The sequence below is a fragment of the Hevea brasiliensis genome, chromosome 15 (genome assembly GCF_030052815.1).
Source record: "Hevea brasiliensis isolate MT/VB/25A 57/8 chromosome 15, ASM3005281v1, whole genome shotgun sequence".
NCBI classification, from domain to species: domain Eukaryota; kingdom Viridiplantae; phylum Streptophyta; class Magnoliopsida; order Malpighiales; family Euphorbiaceae; genus Hevea; species Hevea brasiliensis.
Window position 1 is genome coordinate 48,898,201 of NC_079507.1, and position 22,608 is coordinate 48,920,808.

A 22,608-nucleotide genomic window follows, 5' to 3' on the forward strand; every position below is an offset into this window, starting at 1 on the left:
ATTTATCAATTTCTTTACCTCAAAAGAAAAGAGGTCCCACCCAAATCATATTTGGGCTTTGGCATAGAGAGAGAAAATTGTCTTTTTTGCAAAGGGACCCAATTGATCATTTTCAGCAATTATGAAAAATACAAATGCATAAATATTACTTGAGGGACATGCAACTTTCACTTACTATTGGTACAAAAACTAGTACATTTAGATCCATCCCTTCTCCATTTCTACCTTTGTTTGGTACTAACTGTCTCTTTATTTTCTTTTAACTGTGTCTTTATTTTCTTTTTCTTTTCTTATTAAAAATATATTTTTTAAAAAATAAAATCTTCTTTACATATAATAATTGATTTTTTTTTTTAAATTTGTTTTGATGGATTAAGCCTTGTTTACACTTATGATGTCAACAACTCATATTTTAAGATATTTTTTTATTGAGATTCTTCTAAAAAAAATTATAATTCAAATTTTATTGAAAAGAAAATTTTACTCTTATTATAGATCTCATTTAATATATATATATATATATATATAATTCATATGAGGATCATGGTCATACTACCCACAAGATCATAATTTTTTTAGAAAGAATTTTTTTTTAGTTGTAATTACTTGAAAAACTAAGAATTTATTTATAACTAAATCTTTAATTTTTTCACATTTTAATAATGGATTAAAATAGAGTTTCACCTATTTTGGATCTCATTAATTAGTTGGGTTAGGTCAAGTCTTCTTTATTTGTCAAAGTGGGCATGCACTTGCTTTAAGACACATGAGAATCTCATTGCCTCAAGCAGAAAAAATAAATTTCAAAATGGCCCACTATTTCTCTATTTGGAATCATATGTGATTTACCCTTACCCTTACAAGGAAAAAAATATAGAAAGAATGCAAATTTGTATTTTATTATTTTTATTTAAATATTAGAAAGATAATATAAAATTATATAAATAAAATAGGTTATATCTAATATAAACTCGACTTCATATGAAAATGAGTTTAATAATTATTAGATAAAATATTTGTATCAAGATCTGTATAAAATTAATTAAAGTGTATACAATGGATATATGAATTTAGATATAAATATTTAATTTAATAATTACTAAATTAATTTTTATGTGAATTGAAATTTTTCATTGGTGTACCAATAAAATATTATAAGTTAATTAATAACCCATGGTTTGAGAGTTCACACCAAGGCAACTGCACATTTATTAACATTATTAATTAAATTAAGATTTAATGTTTAAATATTGCAAATATTTTGCATTTTTTAATTTTATTAATTTTTCAAAAATAGTAATAGAGAATATTATTTTTCCTATATATAATATTTTAAAATTAATATTTTATTTGTATATTGTAAAAAATTAATATTTCAAATATTTTTTTAAACAAATGAATTGATATTCAACATGTAACATGTTTGCAAAGTAGTAAATAACATTTTTTTTTCTTTTAATACCAATTGAGATAACAATATAGGTTTTATGCATATGTTCCATTCTCAACAAAATTAACTAAAATTTGCATTACTATCATAAGGTTAAATTAAAAATTTAACAAAATTAAAAGATTATATAAAATTAAAAAAAAAATACAAAAGTTTATATATATATATTTTTTTTGCTTTTTAGGCCTTCAATTGACTACTTAATTATTTGAATGATAATTGCTATCTTTTAAGTAAATCACATGTATTTCTTAGCCCCCGATCAAATCTGTTTGCGTTAGAGAGTCCATTATGAAGTAAAGTGCATTTAGTATAATTTTTCTCCATTCACAAAGATCAAATACTCAATCTTACTCAAGTGATACAGAGATTAGACCTACAAGAATTGTAATGTAATAATTAATTAGGTTCCTTTCACTTAGAAGTTAGAACACAAGAACCATGAGTTTTGTTACAACTAATACATCAAATCTTGCTCCGATTAATAATAATAATAATAATAATACATCAAATATTAGCAAGAGATGCAATTCCCAGAAATTGTTTCCTCTTAAAAGAATAGATTATTTTATATTTTAGAATAATAGATGATAAGTATGCCAATAAGGTCTACTTTAATTATCTTTTCAAAAACGAAATGATCATTTATTGACTTTTTTTTTAGGCTTGCTTAATTTTTTTTAATCTTTTGATGATAATTGAATTTTTCAAATTTGAATTTGAGATATATAATTATTACAATCCAAGTTTTAGAATTTTCATGTCATCAACCTTTAAATTTTTTGCTTTTGATTTCTTTTTTTACATTTTCTCTCTGTTTCTATGCTATATTAATAATTTTCTATACAAAATTAATAACAAATAAACATATTTAATGATCATTAAAAAGTGTAATTTTACACTCGTTAAAAAATCGAAACACAATTCATTTTGGATGAGATTTTTTTTTTCAGTAATATTTTCAGAAAATTTTAAAAACTTTTTAATATCAAATTAAAGTTGCTAACTCAAATTATTTACCCTTTTTTTTATTTCTTCTACTTTAAAAAAATAAAAATCAAAAGTGAAACAATAATTTAGGAGGCTCAATAGCCAAAACGACAAAGGTTGGTAGGGCTTGGCCCCATTAATCACCGGCATTAATTCTACAATTAATTAGTCATAATCAAAATCTTAGCGTCGGCTATCTAATTAGATATGATATCTAATTAATAAATTATGTCACCTATTATATTATTTTTTCAAGAACTTAGTCGGTGATATTTTTACCTAATTTTTGCATATTAAATCAAAATTTCTTCTCTAAATAATTTTAAGAGTACACTTTTTTATATTAATTTAATATATTTAAAATAAATAATTTTATAATTCTTTTTCATAAAATTAAACTTGATTGATAAGAAAAGAGAACTTTCATTTTTTTCGACTTGACTATTGAGTTATTATAGGCTTTGTTATGCCTACTTTCTATTTCTTAGACTAATTAATTTCAACATATACTTTCTTCCTAGTTCTTAATTTATTAATTAAGCCCAATTATTAAATAAAGTCCTTTTAATTTAAAATCAAATTTTAAATTTAGTACAATCAAATAACATTTTATTATGACGAGTTAAGATTTTAAATTTGAATTTATTTTATTTAATATTGACAATTAAAGAAAATTCATGGTAGCGTAAATCTCCTCTTGTTCCTTAATGAATTAAAAAAATAATTAATTTTTAAATATGAATTGAGCATATTATTTTTTATTATATAATTTAAAAATGAAATTATTAGTGAAAATAGTGTGAGTATATAAAAAGTAAAAAAACCCCATCAAGAAAATGAAATTATTGCTAAAAAATAATTTTTTTTTATAAAAATAGTGAAATAAAATAGATTAATACAAATTAATTAAGGGCCTGCTGTTGTTTGTTGGAATAGTACAAAGTGCTGAAACCATATATATATATATATATAGTATTATTGAAATTTGTAAATGCCGACAATGTTCACTTATTGCATGTTGTCCAAAGAAGACACTCTCTTCAATTTCTCCTAATTTCATTCATCCCACTTGACTTGATTACTTTTTATAAAAAAAAAAAAAAAAAAAAAAAAAAAATTGCTTAGACACTATAAAAAAAAATTAGGATAAATTATAATTCAGTCCCTAAACTTAAATAAAATTACAGATTAATTTTCCCTTTTTGCTAATGGTACTAAAGCTTAGATTACCTTTTTTGTGACAAACTTAATCTTAGGACCCCACTAACAAATTCGGCAATTGTAATTTCCTCAAAAAAGTTAAAATCAACAAGCGTTCTGTGTGTTGGGTGAAGCGGTAAAACTTATTGCACTACTAAATAGAGAATTCAATACTATTGGAAGATGTAGTCTTGAACCTCAAAGGAATTAGTTTTATGTGAACCGTTAAACGAACATAAATAGATATGTTGACAAATTCAAAAAAATTAAAAATTAATTTTTTAAAAATTCCAACCTCCTCTTCTTTGATTACCATTAAATTAGATGAAATTTAAAAAAAAATTATGAAAATTATCAACTAAATATGTCTATATTTTGTTGGTGATTAAGATTATCGATCAATTACCGATAAATTTTTTTCATCTACAAAGGTAATTTTTACAGATAAAAAAATATTATCGCTAAATTTATCGATAAACTATTTTGTAGGTAAATTAAGATTTTTTGCAGGTAATTTTGTGGAGGATCGTAAGTGCTTATAAATTATCAACTATTTATCAACAATACTTTCATTAGTAACTACTGATGACAACAAATTATGATAGGTAATTACCAATGATAAAAAAGTATTATCGGTTTATTTTTTAATTGGTCGCTAATTTTACCATTAATAATTGACACTACCTTTACCTACAAAATTTCATCGTCAGTAAAGGTTTTGTCAATAATCGGTTGGTAATTTCATTACTACAAATTTTAAATTTTAATTCTTTTAGCTTTCTTTTTTCGTTGATAAATCATCGATAAATTATTAACAAAATTGAGTAGTGGATAATTTTTATAGTTATTTTTTAAATTTTTTGTAATGAATTTATTATTGATAATTGTAGTGATGAAAAAAATGTTTATTACTAGGTGTGATGGTGGTATGGTTAAAAATATTAATCAAAGAGTGAAAAAGCATATGTTTATGAAAATTACTTTTTTATTATTTTTTTTATTTTAAGCAAAAATTAGAGAAATGTAAATAACAATTTTTAAAAAGCAAGAGGCAAACGGTGCCTTAATTATAACTATATTTTGCTTTGATCATTACCCTCCTCTATTCTATACATCTTGAACTTAGTGGAATAAATTAATTCATATATATGAATTATTAAGTATGCTTCATATTATTAAAAAATATAATATATATATATATATATAAGAAATTTAAATATATAGGAAGTGAATTTTTCATGAATATAAATTTAAAAAATATATTATTTTTTGATGCAATGTATAATATAAAGTGATAGAAATTTATCATCTAATCTAATTTAAAATAAACTAGTTAAGAAAACTCTAATTAAAATAGTAATATACTATAATTGAAAAATTCACTAAAATATTTTAGTTCGGTTTAATTTTATTAATATTTTTTTTATAAATTTCAAAATTTTCTATATGCTATTACTTTTATTGAAAAAACTAAAAAAAAATAAATTATTCAATTTTTCTTTTTTTCAATTTTATGGGATTTTATATAATTTACAAAATTTATAGTAGACCCAAAAAATAAAAATACAAAAATTAAAATAACCCAATAATAAAATAAATCCTGATAAATTGAACCAAATAAAAAATTTTTTGCTCGATATTATTATTATTATTATTATTGAAACCAACCAATCAATTACACACTCCAATTCTAAATGACATTATTAGTAGTGAAGATACACATAAACTAATATATTAGGTTATCTTTCAAAAATGATTTGGAAGTTATCATACTTATTAATGATATTTCAAAAATCAACATGCCATATATTAAAAAATTAAATTTAATATAATTTAAAAAAATATATTAATCCATTTATTTTAAAATTTAAAATTAAATAATATATGTTTTTATATATTTTATTAAATACAAAATTATATTATTTGCTATTAAAAATTATAAAATATTATATCATTACATTCTTATAAAAAATATTAACAGAAATAATTAAGAATTATTTAACAAATGAAAATTGATTTTTAATAGGAATATAATTATTTGAGATTTTAATACAAATTTAACTTGCATTTAACATAATTAATAAAAAATTTTATCATTAACAAAATTATAATAAAATTTTAAAAATATAAAATATAAAAAAATAAATATTAAATTATACAATTAAAATAAAATAATAAATAATTTGCACGACACACAGATAAAAGACCAATTATATATCTTATAGGTAAATTATAAATTGTATCTCAATATGCTAAAAACCATAAATCAGTTTTCTTATTTTTAGTTTGAAAAGGTTACTTATTTTTCTAAGTCATTATATATATATATATATATATATATATATATATATATATATATATATATATATATAATGAATTGAACATTTCTTGAGCCAAAGGAGACGCTAATGCTTGAATAGGCATGTATGTTAGGTTGATAGATTTTAGTTTAGAAAGAACAACTTGGAGCTATTTAAGGAGTTTTAAGCCTCTAGTAGGGACCATGTGAGGGTCCTAATCTTGAACATAATTTTCTTTCATTTGGATCATGTCCTCATGCTTGCCTAATCTGTCACTATTAGGTCATTGTCACCCTCTATTAATTGATGGGCTAAATTGGGAGGTTTGCCTTACAAGTAATATTTCAAAAATATGTTAAAAAAAAAAAGGGTCATCATAATACAAGTCTAACCCAATTATCAATATATTTGGAGAGAGAGAGATGAGTGTGATTCAGAAAATTGAATGCAAAAATTCTTTTTCTTTCTTTTACTGTAGTTTGGTACAATTTCTTTTTCTTTTTTTTAACCTCTTGTTGCCTTCCAAGACATTATCATGTCAATATTTTCAGGCTCTCATTGAGTGTAAGATGACAATGACTAGATAAAAAAAAAAAAAAAAAAAAAAAAAAGTTGGAACAGTCTTCTTGCTTCCTGGCATGAAATGCAACATCCCAACTCATCTTTTCAATTTCTTCCTTGTCTTTTGGGTCAATACTCCTAAATTTTGGTACAACTTGATCATAATTCAAAAATAAATATATATTCAATTCTAGGGAAACTGAATTAAGCTTGCCCATCTAGCCTGACATAATTTAATGGTTGCTCTTGTAAATCAAGATTTAAGTTCTCACTATTCTAATTTAAAAAATAAAATAAAAAATAAGGCTTACCCATTTAGCTTAACCTAGCAATTAGGCAAGTTAAGCATATGTGAAAGCAAGTGAGCATATTTAGAATAGTGAGGGAAAGCTATGGCAGTGTGGTCCTGTGGGACTTCACAAGCAAACAAGAACTCTTTTGAAAGGCTTTAATTTAGTGGCACAGTTGAAACCATACAAGGAAACCCAATTGGCATTGGAATGGCATCAATCAATCACAGGCCTAAACAGTAACCAATACATAATTATAGAGAGACAAGTGATTCTTGGCTGCACATACACATGGAGGACTTTTTTAAAAAAAGAGGAATATATTTGCAGCCAGACATCACAGAAAATGATGCTTCCTTGCCAATCTGAGCTTTCTTGATAGAAAGCCATCAGCTAGGGATCTGGGTATATAATTTGTTTTTTTGGGTAATTATTATTATTTTTGATAAATAAATGGATTCGCTAGGAAATGACCATTTGTATAGATATATCTTTTTCTATATATTAATTATCACCAAACATAATTATGGTGCGTCTTAGTGTGGCCTTACTTAAATTAATCAGATTGATTTGAATCATCAAAGGTCCAGATGGAAAGCATTTGAGAATGAAAGTCCAAGAGAAGGAATAGTTCATGAAATTGATTTCGCTTCTGCTATGGATCCATGTGTTGATTAAGAATATTATTATTGAAAGGGACATGGCCAAGTTGGATTTTGATCATTCAAGGGGCTAAAAAATTAAAAAAAAATCTCCAATGAAAATTCCCCACTTAGTAGTGGTATTGATATCAGAAAAGAAAAGAAGAACTTCTCCTTTTTAGCTTGGAAATAGATTTCTCTAATTGCATTATTAAATAGATCCTTAGATTGGCAAAAAGTCTACATTCCAATTTGATTTTCTTTTATTGGTGAGCTAATAATTTTAAGAAAAATAATAAAGCAAAAATCAACCAGGAAGAATCATGATTTAGATTAAATGGTTGAGAGGGGATGGGGATGATGATAATGGGGTTGATAAAAATACAAAAGCTTCTTAGAAAAAGAAAGGTGATGTTGAGATGAGTAGAGCCATAGAAATAGAAAACAAATCACAGCCTTGTTTCAAGGAGAAATAATCTTGGAAAAAATTGATATCCACCAAGAAAGGTTGTTGTGGGTTGGGAAGTACATAAGAATAAAGGCAAGAAAGAAACAAATTAAAAAAAAAAAAAAAAAGAGCACTAACCCTTGAAGAAAGAAACCTATACAAAACTCAATGGTGCTGAGGCAAAATTTAGAGAGATGGAATTTCTTTGTCATAATGGTGTGTGTGCCTTTAGCACTTATTTATGATTCTCCCTCTTTTAATTTTTTTATAATGGAGGCACTAGTAATGCAAACTTGTCTCGACTAATTGTCATGATTTTAATAGTAATTCAGTTCTATCTTTGGTCCGTGTGCTTATATTCTTTACTTTAAAAGAAAAACTTGACTAATTTGACTTTGATTCAAAGATAAATAATGCACTGGGGCATGTTTGGTTGCCCTATAATTACGAACCAACTTCAATTAGGCAAATTGGTGATGAATTGTTATAACCGTGTAGGCCATTTTCCTGGGTTTATTTGTGGGTTCCACTGCAATTTTTTTCAATTCAAAAGCAGGAGTTGAGCCATCAAATTCTGTGGAAGGCAAACCCACATGCTTCCAATTCAATGGAAAGCATTCAAACAAACCGTAAATTATGACTTGTAAGAAAGCAATTTTTTTAAGAGGAAGCTTACAGAAAGATTAGGTATATGATATCAATTGAAAATCACATTCCAAATTGAGACTCCTCACAAGGCAGGGAATATTAGAGAGAATCAATCTTAATACATCCAGCAAACAAGTTTCTTTATTGTTACTTGCACCTATTTGGTTAGCCCAAAGAGGCTTCTTTCTCTTGCAGGCTTTTAAATTATTTTAAAGCAAATTTCCCTGAGCTCCCTTTGAAGGCCCAAACTTTAGAAAAGTTCAACTCCTAATAGAGCCTTTAAGGGTGTCGACTGCGACCATTGAATAATGAAATTGTTCTAATGCTGATGATTCTTTCAGTTCTACAACAAAATCAGATATTACAAAATATTCAGCAACCAATCCAGGTTGGCTCAATTTCAGAATGTGTGGCAGCTACAAAACAAATTCAATTTGATTATTCCATATCTTTTTCCTGATAAGAAACCAGCTAGGAAACATGTAACAAATATTGAGATTGATCAATTTTACAACAAAATAGAAACAAACTATGCCATAGCCTTTTCACATTGAACTGAGCAATAACACAGTTTAAGGATGAAGAAATTGGGGACAATTTTCAAATTAAGCATTCTACAATGGGTTGATTGCATCGAAGGATGAAAGTAATGAGGTTGGATCACAGTATTCTAGCACAAACTCAAAATATTCTAGTTAAACTTGATCTAAACTCACATTATCTATGGGATATCCAATCACATATCATAAATTTGCTATTTTTTGTAGGGAAGAGAAATGTGCACTAACGCTGTTGAGAGATTCCTGATCAATTTCCACCGTTCTAAACAATTTTTGCGAAAGATAATCCAATTCTTTTGTAGGTGACAAGTTATTAATGGCACTCCCTTCAATGGATACCTCCACATCTCTGGTTTCTGTTTGACCATGGTGACTGTACAGCTGGGCTTTCATGTCCAGGCAAGATGTTAGATCCTCTTCATTTCGGGCTTTGTTCAATTTCTCAATAAGATCATTTAAAGCTGAAGCCCTGTCAGCCCGCAAACTTTTTGCCTTTTCTGACCTTTTATCAAGCTCATCATCACCATTCAGGTTAACACCATCATTAAACTCCCGTTTCTGAAGCTTCTTTAAACCCGCATCAACAATTTCTTGTATCCTTTTTCGAACATTCTCACTTTTTGTAGGACTCGACCTAAGCTTCAACTTCTGCCCTGCCATCAACTTTTTTGTGTCAACTTCTGCAGAAGCATCGTTGGGATTCGATGAAAGGGAAGTGTCCTCTGTGGATCCTTTTTCGGAGCTCTCTAAAATAGACTTCACAGAAAATACCTCCTCCAATAAGTTAATATTCTGCATGTACCGGCCAAAAGCTTCATTTTCGACTTCAATGTTTCTTTCCCTGTATTCCTTTAGCTTGGAAAACCTCCATTCATTTATAGCTGCAGCTTCCTGCAATAGGCACCAAGATCAGGAAAATTAATCTCACATGAAAACATGACAAAATAAGGCATGGCAATTATCAAGTCATTATAGTGCACCTTTCTGGTTAATGGCTTCCTTGATCGGGAAGCATGCAAATTGTTGAATTGAGAAAAATTGTTAGAAAGTTGTCGAAGTGATGCAACCCTTAGTGAACTCCTGGAAAGAAAAAAAAATAAAATATATAAATAAAAATTATAATTAAGGATTAAACCTTAATTTACTAATGTGCTTCTGACAGGCTGTTTGAAAGCTCCATAAAGCAAAAGACCCAGGTAGCCAAAAGTAACGTATGACATAAAAATTGCAGCAAGATCCCTTTTCTGTTGCTAAGTCACAACTAGAGACACCTAATCTGCTCAAGTACAGTGAAATCTTATAGCAAGAGGGGAAACGGAAAAAGAAGGCCATCACAGCTAGAAATACCCATTAAAGTTTATTAACAGAGACAAAACCAGATGCATATAAGTGCACTAGCATGACTGACACTTGTAACTTACGATGCAGGAGACGCTTCAGTTGACTGATGATCAAAAAGAGTACTGCTTGAAGCTGGTGCCTTCTCTGGAAAAGTCGCATTTGCTTTCAAAACTGTATTTACAAAATAGAAGACAGCACCAAAAAATGGGGTGGGGGGAGGAGTTAGAAATGTAACTACATTGTAATTTTAATATCAAAGACGTTATACTTTCAATGTAAAGAATAATAATCTGACAGGGTATTACCAAATGCAATTTTATCCTTCAAGAGAAAAAGGTAGATACTTCTTCCTAACAATAGATTAACTTTGATTACCCCACATACTATTAGCAGAATAGAGTCTAAATTTACAATGATTCATCATTGATGGTAAACTTTCAGACATCACTTGCTTACCAATAAAGCAACCAATTAGCACCCAAATTGTAGTACCTTGTACAAGCATAGAAGATTATTTATGTCAGAACTGCACCATTAATGTTATATTCTTGGTGCCTAGTTTTGGGAACACGGAGCTTCAAATATGTGATGCCCATATTGAAATGACTATTGCCTTGTTTCAATGCAGTTCAGAGCCATATGACTCTTCAACATAAATCATCAATAGAGAAAACCCTATCATCAGCAAGGACTTGCTGAAATTCCTTTGCAGAATTTTATTTAGGCACTATTCTTCTTTCAAGGGAATTCAGACCACAGATTTTGAATCTTGAGAATATATCAAATTTGTGTGTTCTTTTGGTCCAATAGCTTAGAACTTCTAATTCTCAAGAAATTCAATATTTTACAAGACAACCATCCACAAGTCCCAAGTTATAGCTGGGGCTTGTGTATCAAAATGTTCACTATTACTACAGTTGTTGCCCCTATTGTCGCTTTTTATGAATAGAATATCTATCACCATCATGGTTTTAAAGTCGCAGGTAACGGTAATGGCCTGACGCTATGCAAATTTTTTTGAAAAATTTGCAAAGTTCATAAAATGAATAGATATTGATAGAAATAAATAAAATTAAGATATGCAACTATATACTAAGCATTTATATGTCAAATAAAGACGTTATAATCTATAAAGGGCTGCCACTGTTGTCTTTTGTTTCCAAGTAAAAGAAAATGAGTTATGAAGGTGAAGACTAGAAAATGGAGCATTATTTGAAAGTAAAAAAGTGAGTTTGGACTGAATTATTACTTTCAATTATTCTCTGCCATTTTGGACTGAAATTAGGTGGTTTTTGGACTATTTTGGACTGCTAAAATTATGTGATTTCTGCCCCCCACCAGCCCACAAATTATGTCACATTGATAACTGGTAACAGCTGTTACCGTTATTTAACGGTCGTTATTCTGCAAATCAAAATAAACCCGTAAATAACAGCCTAACGGGTAATGGGCTCCTCTAAAACCAGTAAATAACGGCTGTTACGTTTCGTAACGGCCGTTATTTGATTCCATGATCACCATCACTACTTTTTATATTATCAAGATATGATCTTTTTCATCATTAATTATGCCACCATTAATATCCATACTCCATAGGCACTACCTTCATCACCATTACCAGAAATAGTATCACTGCCACTAGCATTATCGCTATTGTTAACAGCAATAACTTCACAACCATGCAATGACCAGCAGCACTCCACCACCATTATCATAGTTATTAAAGGTACAAGGCACAAAGGGGTCCTAGGGCCTCGGAGCAAAGCGCAAGGCACAAGAGCACGCTTGAATGAGGTAAGGCTCAAAAAAATAAATTTTAATAAAAAAATTACAATTCAAATCAAACAATCATAGATATAGCTCTTTTTAATCAAACTTATAACCAAAATATAAAGCATAAATAAGCATAGAAAAATACATAAAATGAATATATTATTCACCATTAATAATATTTTTCTCTCTACAAGAACACTATAAGAACTTGTTAGCAAATAAAATAAACTCAAATTTTGGACATTCAAAAACAAACCTCAGATTTTTGATATCCATAAGCAAACTCAAATAAAACTGTTAGTGTTGTTAGAGAAAGGGAGGAGAAGCAATTTTAGATAACCTAGAAACAGATGACCTAAATAACATGTTAATGATTCAATTTTTTTGAAACAGCAGGCAAATAATCAAGAATTAGAGAACAGCGTGTTAGTGTTTTTCTTTAAAAAAGAAAGAACAAAGAAGCAATCTCAAAAAATCTTGAAATAAGGGACCCACATAGCATTGTTGGTGGTGTTAAAAAAAAAAAAAAAAAAAGGGAAGACAATTTCAAATAAACTAGAAAGAGGAGTCCAACAAGCAGTAAAGATGAGAGAAAGAGAATGGGAGAAGATAGAAAATAAAGTATGAGGAGAGATTAGAGGAGCATGAGTGTTGAAATGGAAATGGAAATATGGGCAGTGTGTGACTTTTTATCACCAGCAACCCTAATTCTGATGACTTCCAATTGCGTCAACACCAGATTTTAGAAGATCAAGAAATTTCAAGTCTACTGGTAGTGTCTTTTGCCAATAGAAGTGCCTGCCAGAGGTGGAAATAAATAAGGCAAGCCTTTCTAAAGCCTTGTGCTTGGAACAAGGAGCACACCTAGCCTGTTAAAGGTCGCTTGCCTTTCTCTTGTAAAGGAGTGCCTAAAGCATGCCTTTAATAACACTGATTATCATCATAAAATACCATTTTCACTGATCACTTTGCTTCTCATTGCCAGCATCATTGCCATCATAATTGGCATATCAGTTATTACTATCGTTTTTATCATTACCTATGCCAGTATTTTGCATGTATTTTACACGCCTATGCAACTATCAAGACCATTACCTAACTTATGATACAAGTATACAACAGTCAACGCATTCAAATTTCTTGGAAGATAAGAATAACCAACTTAGATTTCTGTGCCTTGTTCTCAGATTTCACAAATCCTAAGACTGAACAATTCTTAATAAAACTTTTAAGGGACAAAAAGGGCGTTGGGAAATAATTGCTATTTACGAAATTCAGTTGCTTATGAAGTTTAGGCAAGTCACAAGTCCATGTCAACTTTATGCACTATATTAGGTGTTTATTGAACTATTTACAACTCAGGAATCCTATTCTTATTTAGAATAGAGAAAAATTTAGTTAGCAAATTGGCATCAATATTCATTACACCAACTTTCATTAGAAACCAGTGTCCCCTAAGCATTGACAACCAACTTCTATCCCCCTTGCTCTTTTATCAACTTTCATACATAGACCTTCAACCACCAATTTGACAGCTCAAAGAAAGCCTACCATTAGCCATTATTAGATCCATCAAAAATAATAATAAAATAAACTTTTCCTTCCAAGCTCCCCAGACCAAGAAACCAACCCATACATAAACTTGATAAATGTAATCCACTACACAAATATCCCGAAAATTTTGATGCAATAGAATCTAGAAGTCTTTCAACCTTACAGCCACTACTTTTAAACAATGATAGATATTTTGGGTAAATTTCACTCATTGTCTCTCAGCTTAAGTGGTTATTTCATGACCGTCCCTCAACTTCAATTGCTTTCTTAAAAATCTCTCAACTTCAATTTGAGTCACTATGACCAGATATTACAGTTTTTCAGGTTAACCCTGCTGAATTAGAATCATTTTGCCAAAAAAAAGGGAAATTACCTTACCACTGATGTGGAACCAATAGACATTAAGGAGATTTGGGGAAGGTCAATAGCTAGAAACTGTTTAGATATGGTTGGGTTTCAAATCGAGTTGTTTCTGACCCAATAAGACCTGGCAATCCATCAAGCAGTCCGTCAAGTTTTAACAGACTTGCCTGAGGCTGAGAAGAGGATTGGTGGCAGCAGCGCTACTCCGGAAGGCCCGTGGTGATGGCTTGGTGAAGGATAGTGTTGGCAATGCTTGGCGAAGGTTTTTTTGGGGCTCTTTTTTCAAAACAGCAAAGGGAAATTTCCGAAAAAAAAAAAAAGTGGGAAATTTGCTCTAATTCCAAAATGATGTAGAACCAAGAAAAACCAAAGGAAAACTAATTTTCAAGAGAAATAAATTCTCAAGAATTAACAAAGAAAAACTAATTCTCAAATAAATATTATTTTATTGGCAATAATAATCATAACAAAAGCAACTAAATAATACAAATCAAGACCTATGTATAGTGTTTTTGCAATCCTAATCATCACATTAGGATTTAGAAACCCTAATTCAAATCTAATTAGAAATTCTAAATTAAACAATAATAATAATGATAATAATAAATTCCTAAATATTAGAACTGTTAAATTTCCTAATTCTACAATAACTATAATTCCACTGCATCAACTACCCTTCCCACCCACTCACGATACATCTCTTTTCTCTCTCTTCTCTGCCTTCCCCTTCTCTCCCTATTTTCCCCTTCAACCCCCTTTTTCCCCATCGCCACCTAGCCCCACCAACGTCAATGCCACCTCCCCAGCCTATAGTGACCCTCCCCTGAACCCAGTAACAAGCAGTGGTGTTGATTTGGAGTAGAAAACCATCCGATCGCGAAGAGGAGAATTGCGACCCACAAAGAAGACCCCAAGAATTGCAATCAGCAGTCGTAACTTCAGACAGACACAGCACCAACTCCCCACCCCCTATCAACCTTCTCTTGACCTCAACGATGAGTGGTGGCTTTGATTTGGGGCAAGAAATCTTCAAGTCGTTAAGAGGAGAAACACAGCCCGCGAAAAATAACGGGCCAGGTGCCAGTGTTCCCAACATCAGACGAACACAACGCCACCACCAATCAACTCCTTTCCTCTTGGGCATGTTGACCAATCCTAGCCTCCACCATCGCCAGAAACACAAGAATTGAAGAGAGAAGATTTTAGGGCCAGGAGAAGAGCAAAGAAGAGGAAAAAAAAAAAGAGTGTGCACAGCCTGAAACCTATGATATCACATCACAAGGATTTTAGTGTTATTCAAATTGAAATTAGGGATTTTTAAGAATGAAATTGAGAGGTGGTAATGAAGCGATCACCTAAGTTGAGTGACGATGAGTGAAATTAACTCTAGATATGCCTCCTGCTTATACACAGGTATAGGATTTATTTGTGATAACAATTATGGTTTCTCTGGGTAAAATTACACCCTATGATGCCTTGACCAAAGGAAAATAAGAACAACTTTAGAGATTCCTTGGGCAAAGATGAACAAATCAGCCCACTTTAAAGAAATTTTCAGCTACTTGTGCACAAAGAATCCAAAGTCCTGAAGCAACCCAAGAAACAACCACAAAGAAGACCACAAATCAATGAGAAATTATTCAGTGCGCCCAAAGCACATACACCCTCTCACATATATATGGGACCCACTATCCATATTTTTAGTATACCTGGAGTATTTTATAATTTCCCAAATCAATTGATGTTGCACCTCTCTTTGCACAAAATTGACAGAACCCTCCCCCCCAATCATTGATCTTCTTTGGACTCAAATCAGAGTCTAAAACTTCATAACAAATTCAATTTTCAAATAAAAAATATGCAACAAAAGAAATAATTCTTCAACAGTATACAGCCTTCATATTAGCATACCGTGAATATGGCATGGATTTTGAGCTTTTGAGCAGCAACTTTTGCATGACTGGTAGGGACACCTGCAGAAGTAGTTCAATTGATGAAAAGTGCCAACAAAAGGAAATACTTCAAAATGTTTTAATACATATGCACAATAGTCTAAGATTAAAATTTACACATCAGGATGAAGACATGTAGCATGACTTCATACTTCCAGCAACATCTACAGCATCTACTACAACCTCATACCAATTTGTTAAAAGTATGCAGTATCATTAGTACTTACATAGGTTCATCTATCAACCACTGTATGTAACAAAAAAATATCATGCATGAAAATCACCAGTTCAATCTAATACAAATGTTAAATTGACTCAATGTGGCTGTCAGTTTCAGCTGGCCATTGGATTGCAAACCAGCTTTGGCTAAGTAAAAGCAAGATGAACACAAGCCTGTCCAATTGAATGGCAAAATGTATAGGCAAGCCTTGGACAGCTCAAAAGTCAGGATACAGGCATGATAAAATAACTAGTAGTTTCAATCTTAAAATTAGTGAAGGCTAGAGAGGAGTGTTATTTTCCACACCACTTACCATTCAAAGCAGAAAGTGACCATCAAAGCGTTAATTTAGTGATTTATCTAAAGATTTAATAAATAAATCCTGTTTATACTCCACACAACAAACTATTGTTATCAACAACTACAAAGCAGAGTTATTTTCAAGCCAAACCATTCAAAGCACATAATGAAATTCAAAAAATTAACTTGGTAATATCAAAAGATATCAGGGTAATCACAAATCTGCACTGAACCCTACAAGGTTTTCCAAACATTAAATTTCAAACCCAACATTATGCAATTGTCAACATTCCCACAAACAACTAAACCTTGACATGTTTGTATGAAAGAAGAAGGACATCTCTAACTTAAAGAAAAAATGGTAGGGGAGGAACCATTATAACCTTAAACGATATGACAAGTTGACAACCAAACCAAGGCAAATGCTCATGACCAGGTCATTTCGTTAATACTGTTGGCCTATTTATCGTCTTAGACTTAATTTGGATGGAGGGATAAGAGAGGACAGGAAAGGAAAAGGAATGGGATTATCCCTTATTTGGAAGTTTAATGAGTTTAAAAAGTAAAGGATAACGAGGGAGTAGTTATCCCCTCGAAACACCATTTTGCTTTCTTTTCAAATTTGAGGGAATAAGAGCCATCCCTCCCTTTTAACTAACAACATTTTTTAATTAGACTATTCTACCCTTAATAACTAAATCCTCTCTAACATCCATAAACAAAATAAATGTTTATCTTCTCATTTATTTTCTTTCCTATTCTATAGATTAAATTCCATTTTTTCATTTCTATTCCTTCTAAAACTCCCAAACATAGGTTAGTACTTTTTGCAGGAGATATATATATATCACCTCTTCATAGAAGCTACACCAGCTATCTCTCTAGTAACTAAGGTGAACAACATATCTCTCTAGTATGTTGGGCATATACGGGACAACATACCCACAAGATAAGTGCGATGGAAATGTGAATGTTAATATGGATGTCTAATAACATGATAATGAATAAGATTCATAATGAACAATGCATGCAGCATATATAAGAGATAAAACGAGAGATACTCAATTAAGACGGTTTGGTCACGCAAAGAATCAAATGCCCCAGTACGAAAATGTGATAAGTTAGTAGGTGAAAGAGCGATATGGGGGAGGAGACCTAAGATGTTGTGGACGAAAGTGGATTCAATGGACTTACAAGCTTTAAATATTGATGCAAACTTTGTGTCTAACAAAGCTAAATAGTGAAAAATGATTTATATAGCCGATCCCAACTAGTTTTTTATTAAAACTTAGTTGTTGTATAAAAAAATAAAAAATAAATAAATAAACAAACCCTTTTTGTACCAGTTCTAAGAACAAAACAAATTAATTTTTGGTCAAACATGGATATCTGGTTAAATGCACAAGATGGAAGATAACGGCTGCAGGATCAAAACTATTGCTAGCACTCCTGTCCTGTGATTCCCACCTAAATTTCTCCTAAGGAAAATAACAGTAGAAAAAGGGTAACCACATATTTTCTCTCAACAGTCTAACATAATGTAGCTGTTCCCTGCTCTAAAATTGAGCACCTGGTAACCCGATGCCAAGAAAATTCTAATAAAAAATATATTGGACTATCACAATAAACATCAATACAACAAAACACTCATTTCATTGTTGAGAATTTGGAAATTTCCCATATATGGTACAACTAGCAAAGATAAAAACTTTTCATCCATCATAGCCTTTTCTTTTGATCACAACAATGATATATTGCCAGAGATTTCTTCTTTTCAAATAATAGAGCGCATGTTCTAAAAGATTTGATAGCAAAGCTAAATACTGATAATCCTCCACAGCTTTATGAGTTTGCTTAGTGATTATATGCGCAAATCCTAGCACATTTGCTTCTATTTTAACCTGCTGTGAAACCCCCAAAAGGGTCACTACCACCAACAATGTAATAAGGCTAGGGTTTCTTATTATTTGCATTGATTGAAGTAACTCTTCCCATCAAAAAATTTGAACAATCAGTCAATCACAGCTCTTTAAAATCAATTACACAAAAAGAAAAAAAAAAAAAAAAGAGTGAACGAAAAGTGTACTTCCCAAATAATTCTACCAAGAGCAACTGATCTTCCAAATTCTACGCGCACACACTACGTATATATAAGGACATTAAGTATATGAACCTGGAGCGAGCGACATTGCCGCACTGAATACACTTGGGTTTGTTGAGACCACGGAGTGTCTTCGGTGGCCCGTCCGTACGGTGCGAAGGCACAATGGCGGCGGCCGTGGTGGTGGTGGCGGTGGCGGTGGCGGCAGTATGAACGGCGTCAGAGCTGTTACTAGTTAGGGCTGGGGATGGTGCAGCCATGTATGCAACTGGAGAAAACCCAGAAAAGGAAAGGTAGACAACGAATTGAGCTAGGTTTACCAGTTACATGAGGCTAAATTTTTTCCTTATTACTAGAAATTTCTCGTGACTGTAGAGGGCAGCAGTGTTTCTGGCAGGATTTGGGGCGGTGGTGCAATGGGATTTTCGGAATTTCTAAAAGAACAAGGGGTTGTGGCGTTGTGAGGTTTACGGCGGTGGCTGTGGGCGTCGAAAGAGGAGGGGATGACAGCAGTGGTGGTGGATTTGGTTTAGGATGAGATGGATTGAGCGGAGAAGAAAGAGGATGAGCTATTTTAGATATTGGGCTTTGAATTGTAGGCCCACTATGTTACTCAATATTTTGAAAGTTTTCAGTTGCACTTGTACAAGGTTGATTGGACTAAAATGTCAAATGCATATTACAAATTATGATTATATTTAAAATTTTTAATTTTGTATAATTTAAAATGGTAAAATTAAATTTAATTTTATATAATTTAAAATAATAAAATTAAATTTAAAAAGTTAACAATAAATTATAATATAACATTTAAAGTTTTATTTAATTAATAAATAAAAGTGTTGGACGTGATTATAATTTAACATAAATGTTGACATTTTTTTTGTCAATTTGTTAAACTTTATATTTAAAAATAAAGTATATTTTATATTTATTTTAATTAAAATTTTGTAAAAAAAAATATTTTTATTAATTAAAATTAACATAATTATCTTTTGAATAAGTCAAACAAATTTATGTATCTAAATATAAAATATAAAAATGTATTTATACTTTTTTGCAAAGTAATTTTGAAAATAATATATAATTAAAAAATATATATTTCACATAAATTTTAACATTTATTAATAACATGTGTATTTTATATATAGTTTATTTTAATTAATATTTATATTTTATTTAATAGATACTGTAATTTATAATAAATCAAGTTTAAATATAATTTCTTTCCTTTTCTTTTTTTTCTCTTATGAGAGAATATTAAAATTGTAGAACTATACATATTATTGCATTGTCTTTTTTTTCCTTGAATTAGAATTTAAATTCATTAATGATTTTTTAAAAAAATTAGTAAGTAATAACTAAAAAAAATATATATGTAAACCTCATTTATTATATGAATCAAAATATATAATATATATTAAAATATAAATTTATATAATTTATATGAGTTTTTCATATTGCAAACCACGTAAAAATGAAAAAAATAAAATATGTGAGTTCTTCAAAAATTGTCATATAATTGTTTTCTCTTTTCCTTTTTTTTTTTTTCCTTTTCCTTGTGAAGATAATAATAGAATTGTAGAGCCATGCATATTATTTCATTGAGTTTTTTTTTCATTTCTTTTCAATTATAATTCCAACTCATTATGCATTTTTCAAAAATTTAATAAAAAATCAATGAAATATTTATGTTTAAATCATATTTATCATAGCATTTATTAAATAAAATACACATATTAATTAGACTAAATTATATACAAAATATACATTTTATTTAATGGATACCACTATTAATGTGAGATATATTCTTTTCAATTATATATACTTTTTCTTTTCAATTATATATACTTTTTCAAAATTACTTTATAAAAAGGTATAAATTTATTTTTAGATTTTATATTTAAATACATAGAATTGTTTTGCTTAATTCAAAAAATAATTATGTTAATTTCAATTAATAACAATATTATTTAGTATAAAATTTTAATTAAAAATAAATATAAAATATATTTTCATTTAAATATATAATTTAATTAATAAAAAAATGTCAAATATTTACATTAAATCATGATCATATTCAAAATTTTTATTTATTAATTAAATAAAACCTTTGGTATTATATTGTAATTTACCATTAAATTTTTCAAATTCAATTTCACCCCATTGAATAAATTTGTGATAAATGTTAAAGTTTTGTCTATTTCAAACAAAATTAAACATTTTGAATATAATTATGAATTAACACAAACATTTAGTATTTTTAGTCCAATTGACCTTTATAGAATTAGATATGGCTGGTTCGAGTTTGGATTAAAATTGGATTAGTTAAAATAAGATTAAAGATGGTAATAGTAGGGTACATGCAAAAAATATTATACTTAAATTTGAGTTCAATTAATATTTAAATACTCAAATCCTTCCTAAGCCTAATTAAAATTTATTTTTAACCATCTGAACTTGTCCAAAACAATTATAATTACCTAAAAAATACCCAATGCATTTAATTTTACATATTTTAATTAAAAATATTCATAAAAAATTATTAATAATTTATATTTTAAAATTTTCATGATTCTATAAAATATTTAAATTCTATTTATTTAATATATAATATATAAAAATTTATAAATATTACTATAAAAACATATATTTTATATTTAATTAATTATTTATATAAATAGTTCCAGATAATAAATATTCAATATGTAAAACTCGAACTTTAATCCGAACTCAAACCTAACACGAGTATTATTTTTGAAAACTGAACTCATCCTAAACCTGATTATATACTATTTAAATTCGTTTCATTAAAGTTCGATCCTGATTAGGTATTTATAATCCTTAAATAGAACGAAACATAATAAAAATTGGTCAAGTTTAGATTTGAATAGAATCATTTTGAATCAGGTCAATTTAACTAGTCCGACTCGATTTTGAATCAAAATTAAAATTTTGTCCTAAAAAATAATAAAAAGAATTAAAAATTATAATTGAATTTGATCAATCTGAATCAAAATTAGATAAATCAAAACTAAAGTAAAACCAAATCAAAATTAAATCAAGACCAAAACCAAAGGAAACCCTTCTGTCTAGTCTCAAGTTTTCAACCTTTAGGACGAAAATCAAACCACACCCATGCCTACACATTATTAGTTATATTTATTTATTTAAAAATCTATAATTATAAAATTTTTAAATATTTTTTATTTTATTTAATTATTATTTATAATCTATCTATTTATCTATAAAATTGTGAATAAGAGAACAAACTTGTGGACAAGTAAAAATATCATATATAAGGTTAAATTGCAATTTTAATATACATGTTTGTGTACTTTCGCATTTTAACCTAAAAGTTTAATTCTCGACATAATTATTAAAGATTTCAAATTTATATTAAAATTTTATTCAAAATTCAAAGTTAATTTAGTGGAGTGTATTCCTAATGTGGCATGATAGGTGATATTATGGACGACAATTCAAGTTGGCGAATTGTGTTCGCGTGGACACAAACACAGTTAGCATCTATACAAACACAACATAATTAATAATTCATGTTAAAAAATTAAAACACAAAATGTAACCCTTTTATCATATGATTACATGACACTATAAATATTAAATTATCTTTTATTAATTCGACATGATATAATTTATTTAATACAATTTGATATGAATCAACTTATTTAGCATATTTTAACATGGTTCAAATATAATCCAACATGACCTATTTGACTTGATTTGACACTTTTCGTATTTATAAAATAATTTATTATATAAAATTATGTATTAATTTTAATAAGCATAAATTTAATAATTTATTAAAAATAAAAATCTAACATTGAAAGCAAGCAATATTTTAACAATTAACTGATTGATATTTTAACTTAAAAAATAAAAAAAATTACAAAAC

The 22,608-nt window shown here is 28.9% G+C and overlaps 1 protein-coding gene across 1 annotated transcript; it reads right to left on the reverse strand.

The window, feature by feature from the left end:
• Positions 1 to 9,049: 9,049 nt before the first annotated feature.
• Positions 9,050 to 19,265, reverse strand: LOC110650343 (uncharacterized). The gene is made up of 5 exons (XM_021805284.2): positions 18,765 to 19,265; positions 16,031 to 16,092; positions 10,510 to 10,600; positions 10,069 to 10,168; positions 9,050 to 9,979 (listed from the first exon to the last, which is right to left on the reverse strand). The coding sequence occupies exons 1-5, from the start codon at positions 18,950 to 18,952 to the stop codon at positions 9,272 to 9,274; spliced, it is 1,149 nt and encodes a 382-aa protein (XP_021660976.2). The 5' UTR covers positions 18,953 to 19,265; the 3' UTR covers positions 9,050 to 9,271.
• Between the last annotated feature and the right edge of the window lie 3,343 nt (positions 19,266 to 22,608).